The sequence below is a fragment of the Colletotrichum orchidophilum genome (genome assembly GCF_001831195.1).
Source record: "Colletotrichum orchidophilum strain IMI 309357 chromosome Unknown Scaffold_134.1, whole genome shotgun sequence".
Classification (NCBI taxonomy): domain Eukaryota; kingdom Fungi; phylum Ascomycota; class Sordariomycetes; order Glomerellales; family Glomerellaceae; genus Colletotrichum; species Colletotrichum orchidophilum.
Genome location: NW_019173090.1, coordinates 79,206 through 105,494, shown reverse-complemented (window position 1 = coordinate 105,494; position 26,289 = coordinate 79,206). Strand labels below are relative to the sequence as shown.

The window sequence follows — 26,289 nt, the reverse complement described above, 5'->3', positions numbered from 1 at the left end:
GTATCTGGATATACAAATTAAGCGCGAGGTGATGATCTGGACTTCTGGTTCTCAGTATGGAGCTTCCTGAATCTCTTGGAATTGAGCTTTGTAGGCATTAAAAATCAGATTATGATTACACCTTGAGCGATGCTTCAAATTCCGAAAAAAATCTTTAAATCGTACACAATGCATTTACCTGACTTGGGTTTGTCAGTAAGAGTTCCTTAGAGGACCCAATGGCGCGTGCGAGCAGGCCACCCGCCGGCCGCATCAAGAAACGCAAACCCACAGCATATTCAGTGGCAGTATGTAATGGACGGTGAGATTGAAAGAATGGAAATTACCAGGATACAATCATTGATCAAAGCGTGGGCAGCTGTGGCCAAGGAGATAGGCGTTGACACCTGGCGATGCTGAGGATTGAGCGGGAACTGGAGGGTTTATCGCGGAGGATGTTTATTGTATCGGCCTGCGTTCAATACAAGGAAGGCAATCTAGCCGTTTTAGTTATCACGCGACACTGACAGGGTAATCGCAGGTCTCTGGATCCGTTGCGTGTATTTACGGCACAGCAGTCCACCCGGACCTTCGGAGAGGACATTGCATGACGTACGTCACCGGGAAGCGACGGTGAGATAAAGTAAACCACCTTCCTGGGAGATGTTCTAGAAGCTCTCAAAGCAAAATTTGTTGCATTCTCTAGCCGCGCAATCGAAAGACTAGGGCAGTTGCCAAAAAGTGATGGAGACGGTGTGCGAGAGATAACCCACCAGCATGTCTACCTCCGGCGAGGCCAAGCTCTCAAGAAGCTTCCGGCGGAGTTCTTTTGTGTACATCTGAATAGAATCTGAATTTTTCCTTTAATTTAAATGATCGACAGAACGCTAGCAGCGTAGTTCCTGTAGAATCGAGATATCCAAGTCGTAGACGGGCTGTGGCCGCGTAATCCTGGCTCTCCTAGCGTTCTCCGTCGTCCGAATTCCAAGGAAGAGAGGCTTTACTTTGTATACCCCATACTTTAAAGTGATTCCATTGAGTCATAACTTACCCTTGTTATGCTCAAGGATCGGCGGAGTCAGGCGCTCGCGATCTCCAACGGGTTGAAGCATGTCGGCGAGAAAATAATCCAAGTCACATTCGACTGCTCCCGGGAATCCTGAAGCTGAAATAGGCATACGCAGGATCTTAAAGTCACGGGATTTAAACATCGATGCATGGAAAACATTACTAGTACAGTCAGATATGAGCCACCTGAAGCCACAATTCTGCTGGAGCGGCTCATACCCCAGATCGACGAGGCTAATTCATCCCTTGAACCCAACACCTGGACATCACCGCATTCCGAGGCCTTTCGGAGGGACGTTTTGTTTACCATACGGAGCCGAGAATCGTCCTTCGCCGACAAGTCAACATGTTTTGAGTGGTCTCGGCTACGCCATGGAGCTCATCTCAACATCCAGGGCCAAGGTAATTGATGTTTTGATTCTGTCTCGGTGGCTTCGGACGGACCTCCGCCGTCGGGGAGCTCTCAATATTTGACCTGGAAATTGGTGTTTTGGTCGACTTAAGAGGGACTCACGCCTGCGCCGGATCAATTTCTTGAATAATTTTGTCGAAAATCTTATTGTCTCCTCGCGGCGACTATAACCCACGAGCCCATGTGGTTCTTTCAACAGTCACACTCGTTTCTCCGCTGCGTCGACCATCATTCACTCCTCGAATCATGTTGGCTGTTCCACTCCTCCTTGCAGCAGCGATACTGCTAGCAAGATGGTATTTCAAGCCTAGCAAGATTCCCGCCTACAAAGGCGAGGGGCTTTTCGCTTTCCTCAGCGACGCCCACGACTACGCAGTCAAACCCATCTCGCTCATCCGCAGAGCTCAACTGCAATGTGGTAACATCTTCTCAATCCAGATCCTGACAGTCCACAATGTCTGGCTTCGCGGAAATGAGCTCAACAAGGCTTATCTCGACATGCCCGAGAAAGCCTGGTCGTTTGGCCATGGAATGGTGAGCGCCCCTCCCCAGTTAGCCACCTCAACCCAGTTTTGAGACATTCAAAGTCAGACGTGTCTCAACTCACATGCGATTAGGGAATATTTCTCAACAAGATCCTCGACCCTGGGTACATGGATAATATCAGAGTCATGGTCGGCTCCCTCAGCCGGTACATCAACCGCGCTACAGCGCAGGAGCATATGGCCAAGTGCACCGTGGAGGAGACTCACCGATGCGCGCTCGAGTGGACGACGAAGTCCGACGTGGAGCTCTTTGATGGGGTATCCGAGTTGACACACAAGGTCATCGTCAGGACCCTGATGGGCGACGACTTTTATGAATCGAGCGGAGAGCTCCTGGACCTTCTGCATGCGATGGAGTGCGACATTGGCAGCATCTGGTCATTCGTGCTCCCCGACTGGGTGCCTCATCCACCAGCGAGAAGACTGCACCATGCTCGCGAGCGTGTGAAAGAGATCTTCTGGGAGAAGCTCAGCCAGCGACACGTCGCAGCCAAGAACGGTGATCTCGAGACTGACCTACCGGACTACATCACGCACACGTTACACGAACAGAGCATGGCGCCGCTGAAGCACTATCTCCCTTCCCATCATACTGTATTGATGTTTGCTGCTCACACTTCCACAGTCGCTGCGACCTCCTGGGTCGTTGTTTGCGTACGTATTCAAAGCTGCGCGTGAGGATTTGAGTACGACGAAACTGACGACCTCTGCCAGCTTTTACGCCATCCTGATGTCATGGCCGCCGTGAAGAGAGATGCTCGGAGTGGGAACACCGAGTCGGCGCTCATCCAGGCCTGCATCAAGGAGACGATGCGCTACTACGCAGGCATGAAGTGCTTCCGCCTCGCCATGCAGGAAATGCCTGTCCCAGGTACAGACATCACCGTTCCAAAGGGCTCGGTCGTGTCCATCTCTCCATACTTGACGCACCATGACCCTGCCAACTATCCGAATCCCGACACCTGGATGCCCGGAAGGTGGCTCAACGCCGAGAACAAGCTCGTCAATCTCGAAGGAAAGGATAGCAACGGCGTCAAAAGTATGCTGTTTGGTGGCGGAAGCCATCGATGCCCTGGCGAGAAGATGGCCATGATCATTGTGACTCAGACCTTGACGACTTTGCTGCGATTTTATGATGTTACATGGGCGTCACCGGACCAGCCTCAAACTGTAGACTTTGAAGGCCTAGATTTTGGCAAGGTTGGCTCGCCTTGGCTAAAGGTATAATGTCCAATTCTCCAACAGTCTCTCTGTTGCTTTGCTGACACCTTATCAGGGAGGATTGAGAGTGAGAGTTTCCAGAAGAAAGTGGCCCGAGATGATGGGAGGCTGTTAAGAGATTTGTGATGTATAGCCTTGGGATGAGTATCGATCACCGACCAACAAGGAATGAATTGCTGTTGGCAGAGGTAGAATTGTAGATGAATAAGACCTGTAGATAAGCCTTTATTGCCGCCGCGTTTACTGTACCATCAAACAAGTCCTCTATCTGTGTCTCATTCACACGGAAGTCCCATAGTTTTTGCAGCATCTAAACACAGACTGCGCATATCGTGTTTGGGATGCTTCATCTTTGCTATTATTCAACTAGCGGCATTTCAACCTTCAGCGCTGGTCTACGCCAGGCCTCATCGAGGAAATTGAGTTCCGTTGCATCTTAACGTTACACGAATGCAACATTACGTAGTTTAAACTTCTAGAACGTTAAGCTGCCTGTCAGAAAAAAATCTCCGTGGAGGAGGAGACATGCATCCAGATGGGGGCGGAGACCAGTCCTCTTTCATCCGGAAGATGCAGGCTAGTGAAGTCTAAGCACAACTCCATACCTCCGCAAGCTAAGGCAACATGTCGGAGAGGGGCACGGAGATGGAGAATGTAAACAAAGATTAAGCTCTTTTTGACGTCATTTGTTTACTTTTTGTTGCCAGCTCATCCCTTCGATCGAGATTCGCAAGGGGTCATACTATCTTGCGCAGCCGTCAAGCTATGAATTCTGGCAACTGCCCAGCCGCTCGGGGCTCGAAAATTGAGGTCTCTTCAAACGCAGAGAAGGAAATGGCCGGACTGAAGACGGATATATTGTAACCCAGAGTCAGCCATGCGCGGAAATGATGGTACGGGCAGACGAGCTTTGGGGATGGCTTCAGTTGAGAGGTTTGCAGTTTTGTGAGCTACGAGTTATAAGTGCCTAGATACATACAAGTTGCCTACCCGCCAATATCCTTCAACTAGTAGATGCAGTGAACTCCAAACGCCTTCAATGATGCCGCTAATTACACCGTGAACCACAATGCCAGCCATCGCTTCCAATGCTTACGAGCCTAAAAGCACAATCCCAACAGTACAGATAAGTAATGAAGCCGCCAGGACTTCAATGAGGGGTTTCAAAGACGGTGATCATTCTAGACCCTGCAGACACTTTCTGAAAATCCCGCTCAGCTCGCCCACGTGCTGGGGCTCAAATGCGCCATCGTGGTCGCCGCTGAAGGGCACCGTCTCGAACTTGGCAAACTTCTCCGCTTCCCAACACATGGCCGTTTCGCGCATGACGGAGCGGACAAAGATGACGCCCTCGCGCTCTCGCTGGGTCAAATTGGGGTCGTCGAACGGGTCGGGCTTGCATTTGATGAGGACGGTATGGAAGTCGGAGACGCCGTCTTTGGGGAGCAATTGGCCCGGCTCGACGGTCGAGATGAGGCCGAGACCTTTATGGATATGCTGCTTGATCTTTTGCAGGAAGTCGCGAACCTGGTCCGGCTCATTTTGGTCAAATTCTTCGTCTTCTTCTGCGTCCTGGTCATCATCTTCGTCGTTTTCTTCTTCGTTTTGGGTGACCTCGAGGTCGTGAGCAGCGGTGAGGGTCTCGGCGTCGATTTGATCCTCCGTGGGAAAGTCTTGTAGCAATCGGTTCTGCTCTGGGCAGAATTCTGACCCAGCTTCACTGCTACACGCCGGTGACCCGGGGGTACTTGGAGACCAAGCAGGGCTGTCGTCTTCGTAATCGCTCGAAGCGCTGCTGGAGTAAGAGACCTCCGTCGTAAATGTCCCCCATGTGCTTGTTCGGTTCTCGCCGACGGTGAGGTAGTCTCCAAACTCGCTCTCACTGATCACGGGCGACCCAATGGGAGAACAATCGGAGTCCATGAGTCGAATATCGGCAGCAACGGTCCTGGTAAAGGTAAGGTGTGTGAGGGAGCGGTGATCCTTGGCGCTCGGAAACGAGGGGAAGGTCTCTGGGTTGGCCGAGTCGAGCATGATTACCTTTGTGACCTTTTCTCCCAGGTCGCGCAGAACCATGGCCATGTTCATGGCAATCATGCCGCCCATCGACCATCCTCCCAGCAGGTAAGGGCCCCTCGGCTGGACTTCCTTGATCTTTTCGACGTAGAGTGCAGCAAGGTCTCGCAGTGTCTCGGGAAACATGAAATCATTACCACCTGGGCAATGCATGGGGGAGGTGATGCCGTATACTGGCCTCTCGTCATCTTCGCTGAGGGCTTCGAGGCGGAGAAAGGGTAGCGCGAGCCCTGAGATTGCGTGACACATGAAAAATGGTGTAAGGTGAGAGTCCTCGTCTCCTTGGAGGAGGGTAATGACCTCCATGATGGTTTGATAAAGATGTCAATGTGGTAATACGATATGATAAGTGTTAGGTGGTAAGAGTGTCGTTTTAGTAAGTAGTGAAAAGTAGAGAATTGATTAGACTTGAGCGAGAATGCTGAACTTTGGTGAGTTGAATTCCTTTTGATTTTGAAGAGACCGGTCAACCGGCGAGATGCTCACGAGAACCGTTGACGACCGAATGCGTCGAGAAGGTTGTTGATGGCCTTCTGGAAGCACCTTCAGCCTCCTCCAAGACCAAGTCTTATATCCAACATTGCAAACTGAATCTGCGACGGCAAATTGCAAACCGTGATGCAAAGTGGCGATGATTCTCACGACCGAGATGACAATGTTAGACTCCAGCTGTGCTGGATCGTGTTCCAGAGAGATTCATGTCGTAGCCTTGAAGCGTGGAAACGCTCCGGAACAGCAAAACTTGCTAAGGAGATGGCACGGATGCCCAAAGGACCACTTCCAGGCGCCATCCGCTTCCCCTTTAGACTCACCGGAGGTTCTCCATAGCACACTGGACGACCACGGCGGTGGCTAGGAAGGACAGCGCGTGGCGAGTGATTGATCCGCAGCCTTAGAAACACCAGAAGGCTGTTCCCCAGATGCTCCTTGATGCCCTGCGTCGATTTCGTACGCTATGGTTTCGGCCTTCGGGACACTTCATGGACGCGACGCACGCCAGTGTTGGCAGCTTGATTGGATCGAGATCCATGGCAGGGTTCCTGTTTGATATCATGTGCAACCATGACGACATCGCGACAACAACGGTAGTCTCAAAAGAGATCAGGGTTTGTATTCGACAGTGGGGCCAAGTTCCAGATGTCGAGTATGCAGCAACGTTGTAAAAGCCGTTAACAATAAGCTCCCATTTCTTCCTCTGCCCCCCTCATCGATTCTGGTCATGCAAGTGTCGCAGGGCTTCCCTTAGATTCAAGACACAGAGACGTAGAGCACCAAGACGAAATGCAAAACGAGTGCTGCCGATCTCACGGAGACCAATTGTGGCTTGGACACTAGTCATTTCGCAAAAATGAAAAATTCCTTGGTCCCCAGAATTGGGCCTTTACTCAATGACAATGAAGCCTCCGAGAGGGGACGGAAACGGAGGTGAGGGCCACGCCGGATGCCAGACTCGCTCTGGAACACCTCCGACAAGAGGACTTGTTTAAGAAGGACGACCTGGTCACTGTCTGGTGACATTTTCAAACTCACCAACTCATTCCTTTTCCGCATACGTTGCTCATAATAGACCCTAATCCTACTGCCAAGCACTTGCCCCGAGATCTATCCCGCAACATCGAAAAGATGCAGCTCTCCAAGTTTGCAGTGCTGCTGCCACTCTTGGCTGGCTCAACTGAAGCAGGCAAGATGAGGGCCCCTCGCAGCTGGGCCGCTGATCGGTTCGATATGCAGCTCACCTGGAACCAGTTCGGTTTCCTCTCCCACCAGAAGATCGGGAACCCTCCCCAGGAAATCCCCATCTTTGTAGACTGGACCTGGATCAGCCAGTACATTCTCTCACCCAAGTGCTACGGAGAAGAGAACGACCCCGCGGCTTGCCTCAACGTGCAGCAGCTCTACTACGACCCGGCCAAGTCGACATCTCACCGAGACGCATCGAAGCGTTTCCCCAGCCGCACCTGGCTCCCTAATCACTTCTTCTTCTGGGAGCCTCTCACAGTCGACTATGCGCAAGATGCTGTTCAGATTGGGCCGGTGACGTCAAACTCTATCATGCAGTTTTCTGACACCAACTTTGATCTCTCTGCTTTCCCGTACCCCTTCACTGGAGTTTTGGGTCTTTCCCCTGTTTTCAAGGGTGATAATGGTGCGTTCCCAAGAGTCATTTATGGCCCTTTCCAACGGTACGTTGGCCTGACTCATTTCCAGCTTCTCTCCAATCGCCGTTCTACCAGCAGTGGAAGGCAGGCCAATGGAAAAACCCGACCATCAGCTTCGTCTACTGCTACGAGGAGTCCATGAAAGCTACCTGCAACGGCAGCGACGGTCTCCAGTCCTTCGGCGGCATCATGGACCAGATCGTCAAGGACAGCGAGATCTACTGGTACGCCAACTATGTCTTCCCTGACGTCAACACGCTGGCCTTTGAGTACCATCCGGGCCTGTACAACTACTGGGCGACGCCCCTCGACTCGCTCTGGATCGGCGACGAGCTGCAGCCCACCGAGCCCACGTCCAACATCTCCGGCAAGGCCTCCATCTTCGACCACGCCTCGTACGGGCGCGGCATCCCCCTGACCCCCAACGCGTACGAAAAGCTCGTCAACCTGACCGGCGGCCAGCCGCTCACGCTCGAGGACCCTACCGTCATCAACAACGGCAACCAGTCCATGTACTCTGTCGACTGCGGCAGCGTCGGCTCGTTCCCCACCGTGAGCTACAAGTTCGCGGGTCACGACAAGGTCTGGGCCAACACGCCGAAGCACTACGTCGAGACGCTGCCCGACGGAACTTGCGCGTTGAACGTGCGCGCCATGGCGACTGGCGACAGGTTTATTGGAAACTTTGGCGAGACGTTCTTCAAGGACAAGGTCGCCATCATGGTTCGTTTTCTTGCGCATCATCCGTGACGAGAAACCACGATGCTAACGGCGCCCTAGAACTTTGAGACGCTTCAAGTCGGCATCGCTGAGATTCAATGGTAAGGCAAATTACGTGTTTGTCACATTCGATAGCTCGTGGGTTGGTGAAAGTCAGGCCCTCAGCGTAGGGTGCTTGTGAAGCCCCATTGAAACGTCAAATCCCTGAGCCACCTGGTGAGGGATGTATCGCAACCCCGAATTCGGTGTAAGAATCGAGTAAGCGCCTCGGTGGAGTAGCGCTGGTGGCAAATAGACGGCATAGAATATCCGGATTTGTACAGTTAGAATCATAATACTCGGAAACATGTGGCTCTTTTCGCGACATCTCACCTGCGTCTACAACAATGAGTCGTGCATGCGTGGAAATGACAGCGTAATGGGCAATGTGACGGTTAGTCACGTGAATCTCTGCCCAAAGTTGTTGGAGCAAGCAGGCACCGACTGTTCTAATTCCGGAACTGCCGGATCCATGCGGGGATGTGCCCGGATATTATGGGTCCCGGGCCGGCCCCGAACGGGAGTCGCCTTATTCGGTCCACCAGGGAGCTAGCTTCCTCAGCCCCAGATTTTGCCTTCCAATTCTATGGTAGCGAACAACAATATTCGATTCGGACAACTCTTAAAATTTTTAAACATGCAACGTCGCTGTTGAATCGCGAACCCTCGATGGGGTTTCGTCCAATGCCCAGCCACCGTGCCGCAAGCCGGAGCACTGCCTCATCCTCCCGACGGCCCCCAACCTCGAACAGCGACGAGGCTTCCTCATTAGTGCACGGTCTTTTGGGAAATGCCAAAGTGTGCTAGATAAAGAGAAAACGGATGTCGTCTACTGTCGCGGCATAAGCGTGGGGTTGAAACTGCGATGTGAAGATTTTAAAACACCTGAAGACATAAAGCAGGCAAGTGAGGTTCTCAAGGATACTTCTACGAGGCTCCGAGTCCAAGCTGATTTCTTTCACTACAAGAATGTACTTCCACATTGTTTATCCAACTTTACTATGCACGATATGCTAAATAGGTAGAGCACTGAACTCAAGAGCTGCTGGCTCCGTTATCGTCTAAAATTAGAGTAATCAGACTGGAATCAGAACATCAGGAGTGGTGGGACTTTTCGGCACCCAATGAGATGAGGAACTTCTCAGCTCATTCAACTAGGACATTATAATTATCGGTGCATTAGGGCACTCTTCACAGTTTCTTTTTCGTCGAATGGATACCAAAGATCGGTTAATATGACTCCAGGCTGTACTGATCTTTATGTCATTGAACCCCTCCGCGTTGCCCATGCACCAACGCATCGGCCGCTTGGGTCCTGTCCGGAACGGTGCGGCAGCCCGTCGGACCGGAGTCCACATAGAAGCCCACCAAGTCTAATAAAGACCAGGCCCGGCCGGCCCAGGCCTCAAAACCTTCCGCCTAAGCCCATGGCTTTTTGTCGGCTGTTCCGCTCCAGGACGGCCGGAAACGAGGATAGACGCTCCATGTTGGTCCGGCTGCGGACCTAGGGGTTCAAGTCCGAAGGAACACGGATAAACAATGGTCTACCTATCCCGTGATTGGATCTCACAATGATCTTTCGAAACACATTTAATGAGCAGTACATAAGGCGTCTCTCAACTGCCGTAAAACCGATAGAACTCCACAACTCACCAAGAAAACCAACATCCTTCTTTCGGCCCGATCACATCAGACTCTAACAGGCAACCCGCTCATCTCCTTGGAGGAACGTTACATGAACCACCCCTAGTCCGATCCTCTCTCACTCACCATGACATCATCCCCAGTCGACGTTCAGGTCCTCATCGTCGGGGCCGGAATCGGCGGTCTCACGCTGGCAGCCATCCTCTCGCGGCTCGAAGTCTCCTGCAAGGTCCTCGAGCGCAGCGACATGCTGCGCCCCGTCGGCGCGGGTATCTCGCTCTCGCCCAACGGCCTCCGCATGCTCGACCAGCTCGGCGTGTACGACAAGGTGCTGGACGCGGGTCAGAAGCTGCGCAAGGTGCAAATCTGGCGCGGCAGGAAGCTCTGGAACACGGTGGACTGGGCGGGCTGCGAGGCGAAATTCGGGTACCCCGTCGTGTCCCTGGAGCGTCATCATTTCCATAGACTTCTCTTTGATGCTGCGGGAGGCGACGCTGTCGTGCAGTTCGGCACAAAGATTGTCAATGTCATTGACGACCCGAGCGACTCTTTTGTCAGAGTGGTCTCTGACGATGGTAACGAGTTCCGGGCTCACGTCGTCGTCGGTGCCGACGGGATACGATCTGTCATCCGCAGATGCCTCGCGCGAGATGCTGGTCTCAGGGAAGCCAACACCATCAAGTTCACAGGCCGTGTTCACATGAGCGGCATCACCGCGCCGCTGGAGCACCTCGGTCCTCAGGACCTCGGTGTCGCCAACTGGATGCTCTACGAAAACTCGACTCTCACCACTTGGCCATGCCCCGATAACCGGCAATGGTTCATCGGTGTAAAGGTATAAACACACTCTCCGTTTCCGTTCGCATTGCGGTGGGGGCTCAGCTAATCTTGGCAAAAGAAAACTGACGACAAGGTCGACAATGACCGGTCTGTCTGGAGTAGCTGTGATGAGGATACCATCAAATCAGTTTACGGAGACAAGTTCCACCCGTTCGCGGAGAAAGGAGAGTTTGGCGATAGTAGGTCGAAAGCTGAGTGCATCCCTTTTACTGACGAGATGGGCGGCGCTGAAGGAACGGGATGAATGGGACCGAACGCCCAATCTGACATGACTTATTCTAGTTATCGACAAGAACGAGCGGATCCTTGCCTGCAATATGTTCCAAGAGGTCGAATTCCCTTCCATGGCCCGAGGCAGAGTCTGTCTCATCGGCGACTGTAAGCTCTCTCTCTCCGTCTCTCCCCATAACGTTCTTGTCAGGAGCCGTTTCGCGATGGAAAACACAAAAGCTGACTGGTCGCAACAGCCGCGCACAGCATGACCAGTGCCTTGTACGTATTTGCGGAAAAGCGCGCCCCAAAATCCCTCCGTTGCAGATCACGGAGCCCTAGTCTGGCAGCCAAGCATCTAGCTTGAGGCTGCTCCCACGGAGGCTTTTCCTATCCATCCCCTCCCCTAGTTCCAACGGCATTCACTGACTCTTGAGCTTCTTGTTTAACAGCGGCCAGGGGGGGAACCTAGCGTGAGTTTCCCGCATGCTTGAGATGGAGATCTTGACGTAAACTCTGAAGATGCTAATTCGAGATGTGGCCAAAACGCAGAATCGAAGATGCGGCGGTCCTTGCTAGCCTGATACAGGAGAACCGAGGTTCGTTGGAGGACAACGCCGAGCCTATGCTCCAAAAGTACAGCCAGATGCGGGAGAAGAGGGCAAAAGAGGTGGTCAAATTCAGTTTCCGCTTCATCCTGCTGCACGGAGCGTTTTTGCCCTATGGCGTTGGACCGTTGCTCCGGTGGTTGATCTATGCTTTCCTGCCCGGCGGCGCCTGGCTGTGGTTTCTCGAATTCCTGTATGGGTTCCAACCCACCGTAGTGCAGTTAGACTCTGCATCGACGAAGAATTGAGAGACATTATTATTCTGCCTAGCTCGTATGGGTCCCTTCTGGAATGCAGTTGTCTCAGATTGCAGTTTCACTCGTTCTGGAGAAGTGCCCGAGTGTCAGGGTGACTTATTAGCGGGTGCCTGGAGAGAGACAAAGAACACAGCCACGGGCGGGCTCATAATATCGTCTTTTCTTGTCTTGCTGCGTGGGGGGCAGGGGAAGGGGGCACTAGGGGGGTCCCGTTCGAGAAGCAGGGGTCTAAGATTTTTAGCTGGACTGGCAGGAGTACCCGTAAATACACGCAGTTGCGAAAGGACTCTTGTCTCTCCTTCCAGAGCTGATGTACCTCCGCGCTTGTTGTTGTTGTGCACCTTTGCATATCTTGAGGGCGGCGCAGCAAGCGCGACAGTCGGCTAACTTGTCTTGGAGTCGGACTTGAGTTGCCGGTTTTTGGCCCCCAAGATTGAGGCAGAGTAAGTAGGTAAGGTAGGTACATGTAAACGTGCGCGAGTCGAAAAGCCCCGTCCAACAACCACAACCGCAACCACAACCACACGCGACTAAATCTTATGGGCTTTCGCTGATGGGGGAAATTCTACTGCACCTCGTCATTTTCAAAGTCGCTCCCCATGTAAACCACAGGAATACCATACACCCCCCCCCTCTTGCACCCACACCTCCTCCGTCTACTGCTCACCCCCCCTTGAAGCCTCCCCGACACTGTGCATCCCAACCCCAGTTTGAATCCTTCAACGGTACCTTGCCTCGTCTCAACTTGTTGCAACTTTCACTCACTTTGCAGATTAATTATAATATCTCAAAAGAACCACCAACCACCACCACGATGGACATGTTGGTATCAGACTTTGCCATTACAGACGAAAGGGTTGAAAAAGACGGGTGACGCAATTTCCCAGACTCTCCCTCTCTCTACTTCAAGCCTTTACAGCCTCCCAAATCGGCATTGCCCCCAATTGTAATCGGCGGCGGTTCGTCCCATCAAACCTTTGTTTCCCTCAGCCCTCCATTGGTATTAAGATACTGTTGTACAATTATAACCAATGTGTATTGTATAATACTTTTTGTCTTTCTCACACCAACTCCCAAACCTAAAATACTATACCCGATCATGTCCCTCACATCTCGACACCCGCTCCGCAAGAGCTGCAGCTTCTGCCGCGCACGCAAGATCAAGTGCAGCAACGAAACCATCTGCGAGGCCTGTCGGAAGCAAAATGTCGACTGCGTTTACGACTGGGACTCGCGGCCGCCAAAGGCCCGCACCGTATCCCAGGACATGACCAGAAACAACAGCACCGGCGATAGCGCCGTCCCGGTACCACAACGCCAGAGGGCTTCAACAGGTGGCTCGCCGTATTCGACACCCATCATGGAGGAGCCTGCGCAGATGGAGGGAAGTGGTACAGCACCCGTCGCTCTCATGGGCGGCGGCGAGGACGTGGCCAGCATGCTTAACAGCATGTTCATCGAAAACTTTGGCGAGAACCCGGCGCCCGGTCCCAAGTCGAACCCGTGGCAGGAGAGGATATCGGCATATAACCAGACCCTCCGCTTGACCTTGCAGGACCGGAGCGAAAATGTCGTCAACTCAAAGTTCAGTCATCGGGATGTCAAGGTATGGGTGCAAGACATTGGAACGTGCTAGAGTTTGACGCAAGCTGACTTGATTCAAAGTACACTGGCATCCTGCAGCTTCTCACTCACGACTTGGTTGGCCTTGTGGTTGATAAGTTTGGCGGGCTGGGTTCCATCTTCATGGAACAGGGCGGCGGTAGATTCTATCTCACAGGCCTCGCGAGCGACGCCACACCATCCATGTTCGAGACGACACCGACAGGACCGAGCCCCCTGACCGACTATGGCACTCGACAGATCGGACAGCTGGTTGATGTGTGGTACAGCGTCCATCCTCTCTCCTTCCTCGTCTCCAAAACCCTACTCCTTCGCGAACTGAGAGACGGCACGCACGACGAGGTTCTCCTGGCAGTGATCCTCGCCGACGCATCTTTCTCGCTCGGCGACGAGGTTGCCATGGCGAGAGGACACGTCCTCCTCCGATGGGCCTCGGCCCAACTCCAAAACCGCCCCATCTCAACCCGGGTCAGCCAGCCGGGCATGCCCGGCGCCGGCATCTCCCTCCCCGGCATCAGCACAGCGCAGGTCCTGATGCTCCTGGGCTGGAACAGCCTCTGCCAGGGGCAGATCAAGCGCGCCACCTGCTATATTGGTCTCTCCGGGCGCCTGGCAACCGAGATCAAAGACACCATCTCGGCGTCCTCGGCGCCCCTTACCACCAGCCGCATCAACGGCATCGACGTCTGCGAGGTGGAAAAGGAAATCGTCGCCTACCTCTACTGGACGACCTACACCCTCACGCTCTGGACCTTTTTGCAAATGGGCACCCACTTCTCGCAGCTGCTTCCCACGAGCCTCACCTCCATCTTCCTCCCCGTCGACGAGACCTCCTCCGTGCTGATGCGCCTCGACGAGGTCTCGGACAACTTCTCCACGCTGCAGAAGCAGAAGAGCATGATCAAGGAGATGTGGCCCCTCGCCCACATCGCCTCCATCACGGCCTACATCTTCGCCCTCTACCCGCAGGAGCCCGACCCCAATGAGACCGTCAGCACAAACTTTTGGCAAGAGGCACCCCTGCTGGCTCTCCAGCGCATCCAGCAGGGCAGCACCCCACAGGACATGGAGTGCGTCTGCCGCGAGGTCTACCGCGTCCTGATGGAGAGTATCCACCTCCTCAACCGTCAGGTCGCCCACGAACCCTCCCGCTCCCTCGTCCTCTCTGTCTACCACACCATGGCCATCCACCTCCTCTTCCCGGCCATCCTGCCCGGCGCCCCTCCCCCGGCAGAGCCCTTCACCCTCACGGCAGAGACGGTCGAGCGCTTCATCGGCTCGGCACAGGAGCTCGTGGGCATCATGCTCCACATTGCGGAGCAGACATCCCAGGAAGGGCCTGTCATCATGCCAGCGCAGAGCAAGAACTCGTTCCCCGACGTCTTCTGTCTGGCATTGGATACCTGCGCCCGAGGTCTCAGCTTCATCTACGCGCAACAGCAAGCCGGTATCCTAAACATGGAGCCGCAGATGATCGCCGTCTACGAGGGACGCCTCGAAGCCTTGGCATCCCGTCTCCTGGGCATCGCGGCCTCCGACTTTCTCTCCCCGGGCGGCCAGGTCCGCGCCATAAAGAAGCACCTCAAAGCCGTCATGCGCGCGTTCGGCGGCCATGTTAGCAGCAGCAGCAGCAGCAAAAGCAAAAGCAACAGGAACAGCACGGGAAGCGGCATGAGCATCCCCATCAGCATTAGCCACACGCGCTCCGACTCGTACGCCTCGTCGTCCACGACCCACTCCATGTCGCGCCGCAACTCCTCCCTCCCGCACACCCCGCCGCAGCAGCAGCACCACCACGACCAGTTCTCGGGTGCTCCGACAGCCGTGGACTCAACGGCCTCGTCCTTCATCAGCCCCATGGACACGTCGATGCTGCCGTCCGTCTCGTCTTCATCTTCGGCGGACGACTCCATGACGTCGACGAGCGAGCTGGCCACGCCCTTCCACCCGTTCAGCCCCGAGGGCAACAAGCAACAGAACGACTGGCACGCCGCGGACGAGCTGTTTGCTCATGTCATGGACCCCGCGGCGCTGGGGGCACCGACGGGCGACCATCACCTTACCCTTGCGGACCTGGTAGACTGCCAGGCTGGCGCGGCGGGGTGGTTCCCTGACCACGGCGGGCAGATGCTCGTCGACTTCGACATGGGGGCCTCGCAGTTGGCGGCCAACTGGGAGTGGCCGTCCGTGTCCGACATGGGTGGTCACGAGGCAGGCATGACTGCGGCGGCGGCCGCGGTGGGGAGTGACATGGACGCCATGTTTTACAACTATTTCAAGAAATGATTGGGAGGGACTTGGGAGGCTGGGCTGTGGATATGCCTAGAGCTCTTTTTTCCCCTTTCTTTCTTTGTTCGTTTTTCATGACTTGATGAAGAATCATTTTCTTTTCCCTTGTCTTTTCTTGGGAATTCTTCTTGCATTGGGCTCAAAGGCAGCGAGCCAACCTGTGTCCCACCCCCAACCACCTTGTACAGGATAAGGATACTTTAGACCATTGGGGGGTCCCTGGACGGGACCGTGTCTTCAACAGCTTCTTCACCATAACTGCATACTGCCAAACTAGAGGGGCAGGCAGCCTTGATTCGCCGGCAAGGCATTTTTTTCTTTCTCATGTCTTGACTTTTTTGTCTCATTTCACGGCTTAGAGGTTTTGGGTTGGGCAAACTGACAACAATTCGGCGTTCAAGAGGTTCCGGGCTTACTTTTCCATTGTTTACTTTTTTTTAACCCCCTTCCTTTATTCACAATGTGCTACATCAGAGGCATGGCCGGCGGCAGAGCAGACGACACTATGGGAACAAAAATGCAGGGACGAGATTGGGGGGTTTACATTAGCCGCAAAAGGTGCTCCCTTACTGAGCGCCAAGGAAGAGCGCCAGGAAGCGACCTGCAGAAGAAATGTATTGAATTGATTGGACTTGGCAGCTGGAGAAAAAATAGAGATAGTTCAAGACAGACGGCAGCAATTCAAATCCCCAAGTCTACTGTGCACGAAATACTCCTTCCACTAAAGGTACTCAGCCCAACACAACATGCAGTCATTCCTAGTGTAACGTCGGGGACAAGGGGTCGAATCCGTTTTGTGGACCCCGGGGGCGGGATACGGTAGGGATCGTGCGGGAAGTGGATCGCCCTCAGTAAGGTAAGGAGGTGTCGTGGGTGTATCTCCGTAGGCGTACCGTGTACGTACCTCACATGGGAGTGGGTCTCCAGTCGGCGGGCAGCGCCAGATCTCTCGGAGGAGGAGTGAGATGGTTGGACGGGAAAGATGCAAAGGATTTGGAGGGGGGGGTGGTGGGTGGAAAGAAAGGATTCGGGGCGTGGGGGAAAATGCTCACTTTTATTTTCGCTCTTGGGTTGGTGGCATTCTTTTTCCCTTTCCTATCTTCCCTTTGTACCTTACTATGGCAGACCCTAAGTAATGGACAATCAACTTGCCAAATCATTGCAGACTTACTCTCCCGTCATACAATGACCCAAACGAGCTCAAATCCGCTGCGAGAGAAAGCGCGCTCTTGATCATCCGGACGGTTTCAACCAAGACCGCGACAAGTACTTCAAGACAGAAAAAATATGGACAGACTTTGAGGATTATGTAGCCCCAAGTTGAGCGATGGATCCTTCCGAAAACCTTGAACTGCATCCTGCGTCTATTGCCCTCCGTCACTGGCTGGGCTACCGAGAGGGGGTGGGCGCCACGGCGGTAGTGTCGTCAATCGTGTTCAATCGTATCGGTCGTCCCAACCACAAGCTGCTTATCTAAACAGAAATCCAACATGAATCATGAAGGGTGTCCAAGCCGTCAGATTTCCAAGTCATGAAGAAGCGGCGCCGTCGTCACCCGAGAAATGTCAGCAATTCGGTAGAAGGGCGGTAAAACTATGGAATCCTGTGGGAGCGAACATGCAGAGAGTATGTAGCTTGAACGGATGGAGTACACCCGGTGTGAGATGCTCTTTTTTTTCCGAGTTCAGGCGGTGCATGCATGTTTAGTGCGAGCTTATTGTGGTGGTGATATGGTAAAAAGGTCGAAATCTGGTATGCGGCTAGCGATCTCTATGAACCGCGTTGGCTAGATGATTGACGCAGGCGCGCGAGTGGTTCAAGGCAGCGGCAGCGCAGTACAGCCTAGTACAGCCTTAGTAAGCTAGGTCGGGGCTTTACACGTTGAGATGCAAGATTCCAAGCAGCTTGCTTCTTGTCTATGGAAGATTAAAGTCGCAGTTGCACCAGGGTGGGGGGTTGGCAGAGGGCAACCGCTGGCCATCGCGTTCTGCTGATCAATATCGAAGCTTCCTGAGAACAGGGCCTTTTGCAACCTTTTCCCACCCGCACCACGTGCCAAAGATGGGACTGTCTCTGGCCAGAATTCGTCCCACCGCAGTGACAAAGTCAGATCATTGCTTGGCTTTGCCTATCAATGCTTGATTCAAACTTGAAAATCCAGCACGGTTCCCAGAACTGTTATCTTGGCCTTGGAATCCTCTCAGACTCCGCCGCCAAAAGAGAAAAAAAAAAGGGTAGAGAAGTCATTGCAATTGAAGTTGTTTTTAGATATCCGATACTGAAAGGCACCGACGATTCACCTCCGCACCGCCCGCACTCCAAGTGCCGGAATCGGCTCCTAGTGTCGGCTCCTGAAGCAATCACGCCTGTTTTTTTCTTTCTAATTGCCGCGTGGCTGTAGCCCGATCCTCCCGCTCACACGCGCAGAGAGGAAGAGGGAGGAGTACGACGGGAATTTTTTCTGTGAGGATCGCAAACGTCAGCCCTTGTAGGAAAACACACGAGCGGGAGGGATGGGCATCCGTGGAAACGTTGGACCAGGAAGAAAGCCATTGACGGTGGACTAATAAACCACCGTAATACCGTGGCGTTTTCCAAGGGAAAAAAACCTCCTGCCTCGCAAGCGAGACGGAGGAGGATCCTCAGCACCACGCTCCTTCCCGATGATGTGATTTGTCGCTTAACCGCGTAGAAGCCAATTAGCATCAAGATTATTGAGTAAAGAGGAAACTACCAGGGCAACTCCGCAACGGTTCGCTCCGTCTTTTGTTTCGACAAGGCAGCACCTTGCTACCTGCATTGCAAGGTAGGCAATTGACGACATTGGTAATCTTGTCCACAAAAATATCCAAGCTTTTAGAGAACGGGAAACAAATGATTGCCTGATGTCCGATGCCGCAGAGACGAGGTGGGCAGAGGCGAGATCTGCAACTTCCTGAAAGGGGCCAGGTCGAGGCAGCCGCGCCGGGTGCCGATGCTGGTCAGGAAGCGGGGGCCGGCCGGTTGTCAGAAGTGGGTCTCTCGAATCACCCCCCTCCACCCCTCCGCCCCTGTTCAGCCACACTCAATTGCAACAACCCAACGAGACCATTCATTCTTTATCGGCATCGAAGGCAAGGTTTGTCGGCGTCTGCCTATGGTAGAGACGGCGCGTTCGACCGTCATCTGTATTAGTCTGCATTTGCTTTTGGTGTCGTCATATCAATTGCGGCACTACCTGTGTTCTGTTGTTGTTCACCACGAGGCGAGGCGATGCGACGGCGTGAACAATTTTTCAAGTATTTCACTCATTTCCCGATAGGGCCCTTGCAGTATCTCTCACGCGGACTGGATGATTTGACCTCATGCTTGAAAGAAATGCTTCTGCCTGAACCTGACCCAGTCGCCAAGAAGGTCACCTTGACTGTTGGAGCCCCTGGTTTCCGCAAGCAAGAGGAAGCAGAGAGGAGCTTTGCCGCATGCGCATGCACCTCATGTGCTGAAGCTTCTGCGGGCCCAGTGGCTCAAGGAAATGACCATGTCATGGCGGCCGACCTGTTTGGGGCATCAGAAGAACGTCCTGGCGTCTTGGAGCTGGATGATGTGATGATCTCTAGGTCTGGCCTCTGGGTGTTCATGATCACCGCTGCATCCAACCGAGGGGCCGCCGCTGTGGACAGGGCCTTCTGAGACTGTCCGGCATGACTGGGGCTTTGGGGGCACGTCGGATTTCCTCGGACTTGGTTCTGTTATTGACCCATCAGCTGAGCAGAGCAGAAGACTCGAGAGGCGGAGAGAAGCCCAAACAATGTGCGACTTCTCAATCAGAGCGAAACCAACATATCCTTCGCCCCCGTCTCCCGTCCAGACACGGCAGCACTACCTACCTCAGCGGAGGAGATGCAACAGCTGGCACTTCTTGAGCAAGCAAGTAGATATCTTCAATCGGCTGAAGGGATTTGTTTCAGCATCGCTAAAACTCGTTAGCGCACCTGGGCTACTGACGCTCCCCAGACTCTCTTCTCCGTCATTCACCTCGAAGGAGACCCCCGCCAACCCCTGCCACCCCAGTCTCTTGGGCCGTGCACATGGATCTATTTCGGGAGATACCCCTAGTCGGAGGATCCCGCTTTTTCCGCCGCTGGCAGGGGGCCGGAAAAAGAGTCAGCCCCACCTCCTCACCTTGCTGGGAACCTTAGCACCTTACTACGTGCCTTAGTATGTACTGAGGTAGCGTCGCTTTCACAGTGTGTCCTGCACCAAATGCATCTTCGTCCTGCCCCCAAATGAGTTGCACGCAAGGCAGTCAGTCCACGCCTTCGCCATGATTCCTCACCTCTCCACCCCGTCATCCCACTCCTCGACTGCACATCAAGTCACACTCCCATCCATCAAACCCCAGCATTTGCCGTTTCTATCTCCCCCTGGGTCCTTTGCTGCACAGCAGGCTACCTTAGTCTCTATCCTGCGGGCCCTGCAGGGTAACCGAGGCCGCACCAAAGACGGCCTGACGAAAAGCCCGTATACGGCGACCTACCTTGTCTTAGTCAGGGTCGCCGTGCCGTTGGCTTCCTCTGCAACCCCCAAAACCCTGAAACAGCCCCATTCTCAACATCGTGCATCAACTGGGTAGAGACTCGGGCCACAGCACCGGACGCATCAGAGCCGGCACTCTATGCGAAGCGTCCTGGTTCGCACATCAGTTGTGCACCTCAATGTCGTGGTATCCCGAGAATTCGATACCTGATGTCGCAAGGCCATCACCTACCCTCGAGGCTGTCATACGTTCCACAACATACCCGCCTCAACGCGGGACAGGACCTTCGAGATCAGACGAAAGAAAGCACGGCCTCAGGCAAAAGCTTGGGATGAACCAAAGTCCATCCGTAAGGGCGCTGGCCAGTAAGGTTCCCTTTTTACGGCAGCGAATCAGGGTTTACTTTTCAACGTCCGTAGCTCTTCTCTACCAAAGGTACACTATGTCCGCCAGCAATCCTCCCGACGACGCAGGAATAGTCTAGTAGGATTCCAACAACCCGCAAATCTCCAACAAACAAACTTCTCACCACCGTAGATCTGTATCCTTTACGAGGGAGACAGCAACTCGACCGTCGCAACCGCAACCCAACACCACCATCACCCCCATCCTTCACAGCATGCCAGCCGTGCCAGCTCAACAACGCACCTGCTCTCTAGTCCCCCGGCTACTCGGCCTTCCGGCTCTCCCCTCTCCCCAAGCGCTCCGAAAATCTGACGTACGAGTGCAGTCGCGCTGTGCTCAAGGCATCAAGGTTCTCACTCCATCCCAGGGCGGTTTCTTCCCCAAATTTCTCTGCCTCTCTCTCACACACACCCGCGAGAGAGCTCAGCCTTCACGTCACTCACTGACCAAATCGAGGAATTCGCGCTCCCTCATCCCGCGCCGCCCATTCACGGCTTACGAGAGAAGCGCGCAGCAGGTCCCGATACCGCTACTTCTTCCCGTTGGATTCGCACCAGTCGGAGATTTTCTTACGGCTCTTCAGCTCCATGCTGAAAGCCATTCAAAATAGAGTGAACCTGTCTTCGCACCCGTGGACGAATGAACAACAGCAGCTCACCTTCACCCTTCTAGGACTTTCGTACTCGGTGACAATTCTAGTACAGCATCTCGAAGGATACCTCCGTTCTGAGATCGACCATAATGACGATTCGGAGCCTTTCGACAGTACAGTCGAATCACGGATTCCAACTCCTCCTTCTCCACAATCCTCGCCTAATGAGGCCGCATTGAGACCCAGACAGGGTCTTTGCAACTCCTTGACAGCGCAGATCTTTCCCACTCAGTCTTATCAGGCTGACATCCAAAGTGGCCCCCTCTCGCCATCACGGAGAACCCCCGACATTGCTCGCTGCCTTTGAATATCCCCACCCAGAACTAGGTAACCGAAGGGCGGCCGACTGCGAGGGCAAAACTTCTGGAGTCCTTGCTCTTGCTTGCTTCCAACAAAACCTCAACACGCAGAAACAGTCACAGTGCAGAGATAGCGGTGCATGGCCCCGTCGAACCCAAGAACAAGGCTTAGGCATCCTTCCCAGCCTCTATTCCCAGCGCTCCGGGTCTCATGAAGTTCGCTAATGCTACTGCTGCTGCTGCTGCTGCTACTGTCCATAGTTATTCTCGTCTTGCCGAGGTATCTTCACTGCAACGTCGACTTGACTTCTGACCCAATCAACCGGATTGTCGTTATAACCCCATCACCATGGACGTGACGGACGCGAGACAGAGAAATAGATAGAGAAAGAGGAATCACCCAGAGTAAGCGCAGCTAATCCTCCGTCGTGAACGTCCGTAAATGGAGACACAACGCCGACTACATTGAAGCCCCCGAATGCGACGCTGAGGCGTTTTGGTTCACTCCTGAGCCCTTTGGCTACCTTAGTTGACTGGCGTTTTGAGTTGATGACCGTGAATTGTGGTCGGCGCAATCCTCGACAAACCACCATAGGTAACAAAACACACAGTCTTACTGTTTGACCAGCCTTGTAATCCGTCGAACTTTTGCATTTGTTTTTTTGGCGCTTGCTTCGCAGAGGTGAGTTGAATGGGTCAGACACAAAAGGTCCTGCTTCTCGAGTAGGGATGACCCCTTGTGCTGTAGATCTTTGGAAAAGGCCCATCTATTTTCAGCTATAGACAGTGGCTTGTTGACCCTGTCGATAGTAGAGCTGAACCGATTCGGTGTGGCTGGGGGGGATGCGGCTAGTGCCGAGCTGCAGATTGGTCGCTGGGATGGACCATGATGGACGACCTGATTCCGCTCTCGATTCCACTGACCCTTGCCCGCGGCATGCCTCTCAATTGGCTAGGGATTCAAAAGCGTTGAAGCAAGTGATGCTGATATTCTATTCTATTTGACGCTGTGTTCCTTGTGGGCAGAATTGCAGTTACCCTCTGTTATCGCTGATGACGACCAAGTGCCAATCGCTCAATTGTCAATCTACAAGACCCCCTTTCCTTGAATGTCAATTCAAGCCTAAGTAGTGATTGTAGAAATACCTTCCATGGTGCCGCATATACCATGCTGATACAGCCAATGGCCAGCGTCAAATCTGCTAATCGTCCAGCCCGGCCGTGGGTTTCCTTCCTGGCCGACCCGTACTGCCTCGAGGCCGCACGGCTTTGTGTACGTGAGGAGGCTTGGTCGTACAATCAGACTGGAACTGTAGAGTTCTTTGTTGCACTCTATCCTGACAGTACACTCCATTTCCATCTTGTCATTGTATGGCGTTCTGGGCGGGGCGGACAAATCCCAGTCTTGACATGAAATGCTGCTCGGACTGGTGCTGGAGTCGCTCTCGTTGCTTGAATTATCGCTGTTGGGATAGCTGCTGGAATCGCTCCCTTTGCTGCCGTGAGACGTCTCCTTGAGAAAGAAATCGTCGTCGAGAACTTCTTCCTCACCAATCATCCCTATGAACCATAAGCAGAGAGGTCTGACGTCCTTCGCGAGCTGTTCCTGGGCATCATCGATTTGCTCTTCAATGGAAAGGGACCCTATGCTGATGATGCGCGGTTTTCGGGTCGGCGGAGATGCGGCGAAGCGCATTCGCAGGGCATCAAGTACTCCCCACATGCCCTTTTCGCTGATGTAGGCGTCGCATTTGTCACCCTCCTCTGCGGGAACCTCCTAGGTTCTGAAGCCTCCAATGCCGTACACAATCATGTGGACGGGATCTCCTCCAAGTTCCTCTGGGAAAAGAACTTCGGCTGCAGTTTTGGGACTCAGGCTTGCCGGAACAATTCTCAGTCGATTGTAATACTCCATTTTGAAATCGTCTGCGTCGCAAAACATCTCCTAGAGACTTGCCTCGCTTCTGACATCTGTAACAATCAACTCTGAGCTTCGATAACGTGCGTGAAATGTGCGAGAGTAAGAGAAGATGGCGGTGAAGACCAGAATTGGAACATATCACTGCGAATGTGAACTTTGAGAAGCAAAGGCTTTACTTACACACATGGCAGAATATAGAGATGTTCTGGAGAGCATGCATGAGACACCTGAACACGGTATACCCCGTTGCTCCAAAGAAAGCGACATGGCACAAGGGTTGACCGATTGGGGTATTTGGCGTACTTCGCGAGACAGTTGGGCGAAGCGGTATAGACGATTGAATGCTGAGGTGGAGGCCGGGGCCAAATTTGATGGGGTGGCGTGGGAAGAAGCCATATTCGACGCGATTGTCACTAATATCTCCGACTCGGTGCCCAAGGACAGAGGAATGACGTGTTGCCATCTTCATGGAAATGAAACGCTGCAGGGGAGATCCTGCTGTCGAAACGCCGCAATCCGATGAGTTGATTCGATGATGAGAAGGTTTGGTAAACAGTGGCGAAGCTATATGGGGCCTAAGTACTTGACGGTGGACGCAAATAGGCGTGGCAGAAGTGAGCTCGAGGCACGGTAAGTACCCCAGGAACACGACCTTAAGGGGAAATAGCCCGAGATGAGGCTGATGGAGCTGATCCAAGAAGTTGAAGGTGAATGGCGGGCAATGGCAAAGCAAAACGTAGTACACTAAGAATGGATGGCAAGATGGCGATTGACCGCTGCTGGATGATGTGGTGTTAATACGAAGGAAGAGGCACAGCGGGAAAATCTCCAATAGGCGCGTACTACCTAGGTTCGCTCCCATGCTACTGATTTGAGTTTTTCCAGCGGACGGAAGGATGAGCCCATCAATGTCGGTCCGTTGGAAGGAAGGGCTCCAGGAGGATGCCGTACCTGCTGCTTCGGCGAAGTGGGTTTTCGAGGTACCTTAGAAGGCACCATCGATCAAGAGGGAATTTGAGAAAGGAGATATAGATGCGGAAGGATGGATATGCAGGCGGAAACCCGGATAGAGTCTGAGCAGTGATCCAAAGTGGGGTGCATACTTTCTCACCATCTAACCAGAGCTGTAGTGCCATGTCAGTTGCAAAGCGCCGGGGTCTCCGTAGTCATCGAGAGATGTGGCAGGGCCGCTCTGGTATGACCTTGGAAAGATCGTCGAAGGCGAAGGAAGCATTACATAGAGCAGGGGAAATACCTACCCTTTTTCCGTATGTGCGCCCTGGATCGAGGTAGCTGCACTCCGAGCTGCACTCCGATGTAAGCGCGGAAGGCTTCTTCTGCGACCATGACCTAGGCGGCGCGGTGGCTTGGGAAAGACACTCGGCGTTGGCTGTCTTCTGGGTCCATAGAGAGGGTACACGATGCGGAGCAAGGCAACGACGGCCGATGCAGTGCCATGCAGGAAGAGGGCGAGAGAGAAAGAGAGAGAGAGAGAGAGAGAGAAGCCTCAGACACGATGCATGCAGTAATGCGATACACAGCACAGGGCTGAGATGACACGATGATATGTCGCCTGGGCTTGGCCTGCAGGTGGACTTCCCTTACGGTCGGCTGCGTTTGGCAGCGGAAGCAATGCAATCTCCCACCTCGCGTTTCAGGTCTTGTTGGGACCGAATGGTGATCAAGGCATGGATTTCTCAGTAGAGCCTAGGATATGACCGGGGGCAGATAACGGAGTTTGTGTACCTAAGGTATGAAGAGACGGAAAGCAGATGAGCGCCGGAGGTGCGGGGGTACCAAATGAGGATGACGATGATGAACATGTCGAGATTCCATGTGGACTTGGTCCCGAAGAAAGGCAAAACGCAAGAAACCCTGTGAAGAATGAACCAGTTAGGGAGATAGGTAGGGAGCGTGTGTGAGATGGAGTCGGGACTTGAGGTTATTGTGTTGCCTGTTGGGAGCAGCGGGACGGTGCAGCGCGCGATGAGACGTTGATGCTGCGAAGGTGCACCAACAGACCTGGCTGTGTTTTCGCGCCCCAGAGCCCCTCAGCATGCAGCGTTCTAAACACTGTCTGTCGAACTGTACGAATATTCGGGAAGGATTCTGCCCGAGGGGTGAAACACGCCTGGGTGTTAATCTCATCAGAACGGGACCATGAAGCAGGGGTCGCTTATCGAGCCAATGAAAAACAAAGACCTTCCACGCTTACCCTGCGGTGCCTGGCCCCGCTCTCTGCCCCTGCCCGACTGACTGCGGCCACTGACGGTTGACGCGCATCTGAACTTGGTGATGAGCCGCCAGACGAGATGCGCTGAAGGGCAACACAGCGCCCTGTGAGTCCGTGACTAAGCCGACAGTTCGCCCGTCAACCAACCAGCTGTGCAGTGACGCCTTGTTCTACCTCTCGTTCTGTTTCTCTCTCTCTCTCTCTTCTCATCATCCTCTCAGTCGACTGCACCCAGAATGCACGCAGGACCTATTCACGGCTCAGTCATCATGTCAGACACGCAGCTATTTCCACCCGCTGCATGTCTTCTGCCAAGGCGAGACGGCTGAATCATTAGGCATTCAATACCCAAATGTCTTCACCACGGCGAATCAGGCGCAGGACTTTGTCTGGAAGACGAGATGGGACGAAGCTCAATGCAACTTTGACAACTGCAGCGCCTGTAGAGCAGAGAGATCTTCTCGAGCAAGACACGACGGAAAGCCAAGTTTGTTAGTCCTGTACGCTATGGATTGTCTCCGCCTCAGTCAGCATAGCTCGAGCATCCAAGCTGTTTGGCCGACCCTCGCCGAT

At 53.6% G+C, this 26,289-nt stretch overlaps 10 protein-coding genes across 10 annotated transcripts; 6 read left to right on the top strand and 4 right to left on the bottom strand.

Annotated features, from left to right (window-relative positions):
• Positions 1-1,705: 1,705 nt before the first annotated feature.
• CORC01_11831 (uncharacterized protein) lies at positions 1,706-3,340 on the top strand (the record flags this gene model as incomplete). The annotated part of the gene is made up of 4 exons (XM_022623453.1): positions 1,706-1,993; positions 2,077-2,658; positions 2,719-3,225; positions 3,281-3,340. 4 exons carry the CDS (start codon positions 1,706-1,708, stop codon positions 3,338-3,340), a joined length of 1,437 nt encoding a protein of 478 aa, XP_022470057.1.
• A 1,061-nt stretch (positions 3,341-4,401) lies between these two features.
• CORC01_11830 (uncharacterized protein) lies at positions 4,402-5,607 on the bottom strand (the record flags this gene model as incomplete). Its single annotated transcript, XM_022623452.1, has 1 exon — positions 4,402-5,607. One exon carries the CDS (start codon positions 5,605-5,607, stop codon positions 4,402-4,404), a length of 1,206 nt encoding a protein of 401 aa, XP_022470056.1.
• Positions 5,608-6,924: 1,317 nt separating this feature from the next.
• CORC01_11829 (uncharacterized protein) lies at positions 6,925-8,285 on the top strand (the record flags this gene model as incomplete). Its single annotated transcript, XM_022623451.1, has 3 exons — positions 6,925-7,447; positions 7,510-8,183; positions 8,241-8,285. 3 exons carry the CDS (start codon positions 6,925-6,927, stop codon positions 8,283-8,285), a joined length of 1,242 nt encoding a protein of 413 aa, XP_022470055.1.
• Positions 8,286-9,990: 1,705 nt separating this feature from the next.
• Positions 9,991-11,769, top strand: CORC01_11828 (uncharacterized protein; the record flags this gene model as incomplete). The annotated part of the gene is made up of 6 exons (XM_022623450.1): positions 9,991-10,698; positions 10,762-10,882; positions 10,986-11,081; positions 11,171-11,195; positions 11,366-11,386; positions 11,466-11,769. The coding sequence occupies 6 exons, from the start codon at positions 9,991-9,993 to the stop codon at positions 11,767-11,769; spliced, it is 1,275 nt and encodes a 424-aa protein (XP_022470054.1).
• A 1,108-nt stretch (positions 11,770-12,877) lies between these two features.
• CORC01_11827 (uncharacterized protein) lies at positions 12,878-15,687 on the top strand (the record flags this gene model as incomplete). The annotated part of the gene is made up of 2 exons (XM_022623449.1): positions 12,878-13,384; positions 13,444-15,687. The coding sequence occupies 2 exons, from the start codon at positions 12,878-12,880 to the stop codon at positions 15,685-15,687; spliced, it is 2,751 nt and encodes a 916-aa protein (XP_022470053.1).
• Positions 15,688-19,047: 3,360 nt separating this feature from the next.
• CORC01_11826 (uncharacterized protein) lies at positions 19,048-19,359 on the top strand (the record flags this gene model as incomplete). The annotated part of the gene is made up of 1 exon (XM_022623448.1): positions 19,048-19,359. The coding sequence occupies one exon, from the start codon at positions 19,048-19,050 to the stop codon at positions 19,357-19,359; it is 312 nt and encodes a 103-aa protein (XP_022470052.1).
• Positions 19,360-20,825: 1,466 nt separating this feature from the next.
• Positions 20,826-21,221, top strand: CORC01_11825 (uncharacterized protein; the record flags this gene model as incomplete). Its single annotated transcript, XM_022623447.1, has 1 exon — positions 20,826-21,221. The coding sequence occupies one exon, from the start codon at positions 20,826-20,828 to the stop codon at positions 21,219-21,221; it is 396 nt and encodes a 131-aa protein (XP_022470051.1).
• A 1,464-nt stretch (positions 21,222-22,685) lies between these two features.
• CORC01_11824 (uncharacterized protein) lies at positions 22,686-23,477 on the bottom strand (the record flags this gene model as incomplete). The annotated part of the gene is made up of 2 exons (XM_022623446.1): positions 22,686-23,339; positions 23,415-23,477. 2 exons carry the CDS (start codon positions 23,475-23,477, stop codon positions 22,686-22,688), a joined length of 717 nt encoding a protein of 238 aa, XP_022470050.1.
• Positions 23,478-23,542: 65 nt separating this feature from the next.
• On the bottom strand, positions 23,543-23,879 carry CORC01_11823 (uncharacterized protein; the record flags this gene model as incomplete). Its single annotated transcript, XM_022623445.1, has 3 exons — positions 23,543-23,574; positions 23,711-23,753; positions 23,787-23,879. The coding sequence occupies 3 exons, from the start codon at positions 23,877-23,879 to the stop codon at positions 23,543-23,545; spliced, it is 168 nt and encodes a 55-aa protein (XP_022470049.1).
• An 837-nt stretch (positions 23,880-24,716) lies between these two features.
• On the bottom strand, positions 24,717-24,830 carry CORC01_11822 (uncharacterized protein; the record flags this gene model as incomplete). Its single annotated transcript, XM_022623444.1, has 1 exon — positions 24,717-24,830. The coding sequence occupies one exon, from the start codon at positions 24,828-24,830 to the stop codon at positions 24,717-24,719; it is 114 nt and encodes a 37-aa protein (XP_022470048.1).
• Between the last annotated feature and the right edge of the window lie 1,459 nt (positions 24,831-26,289).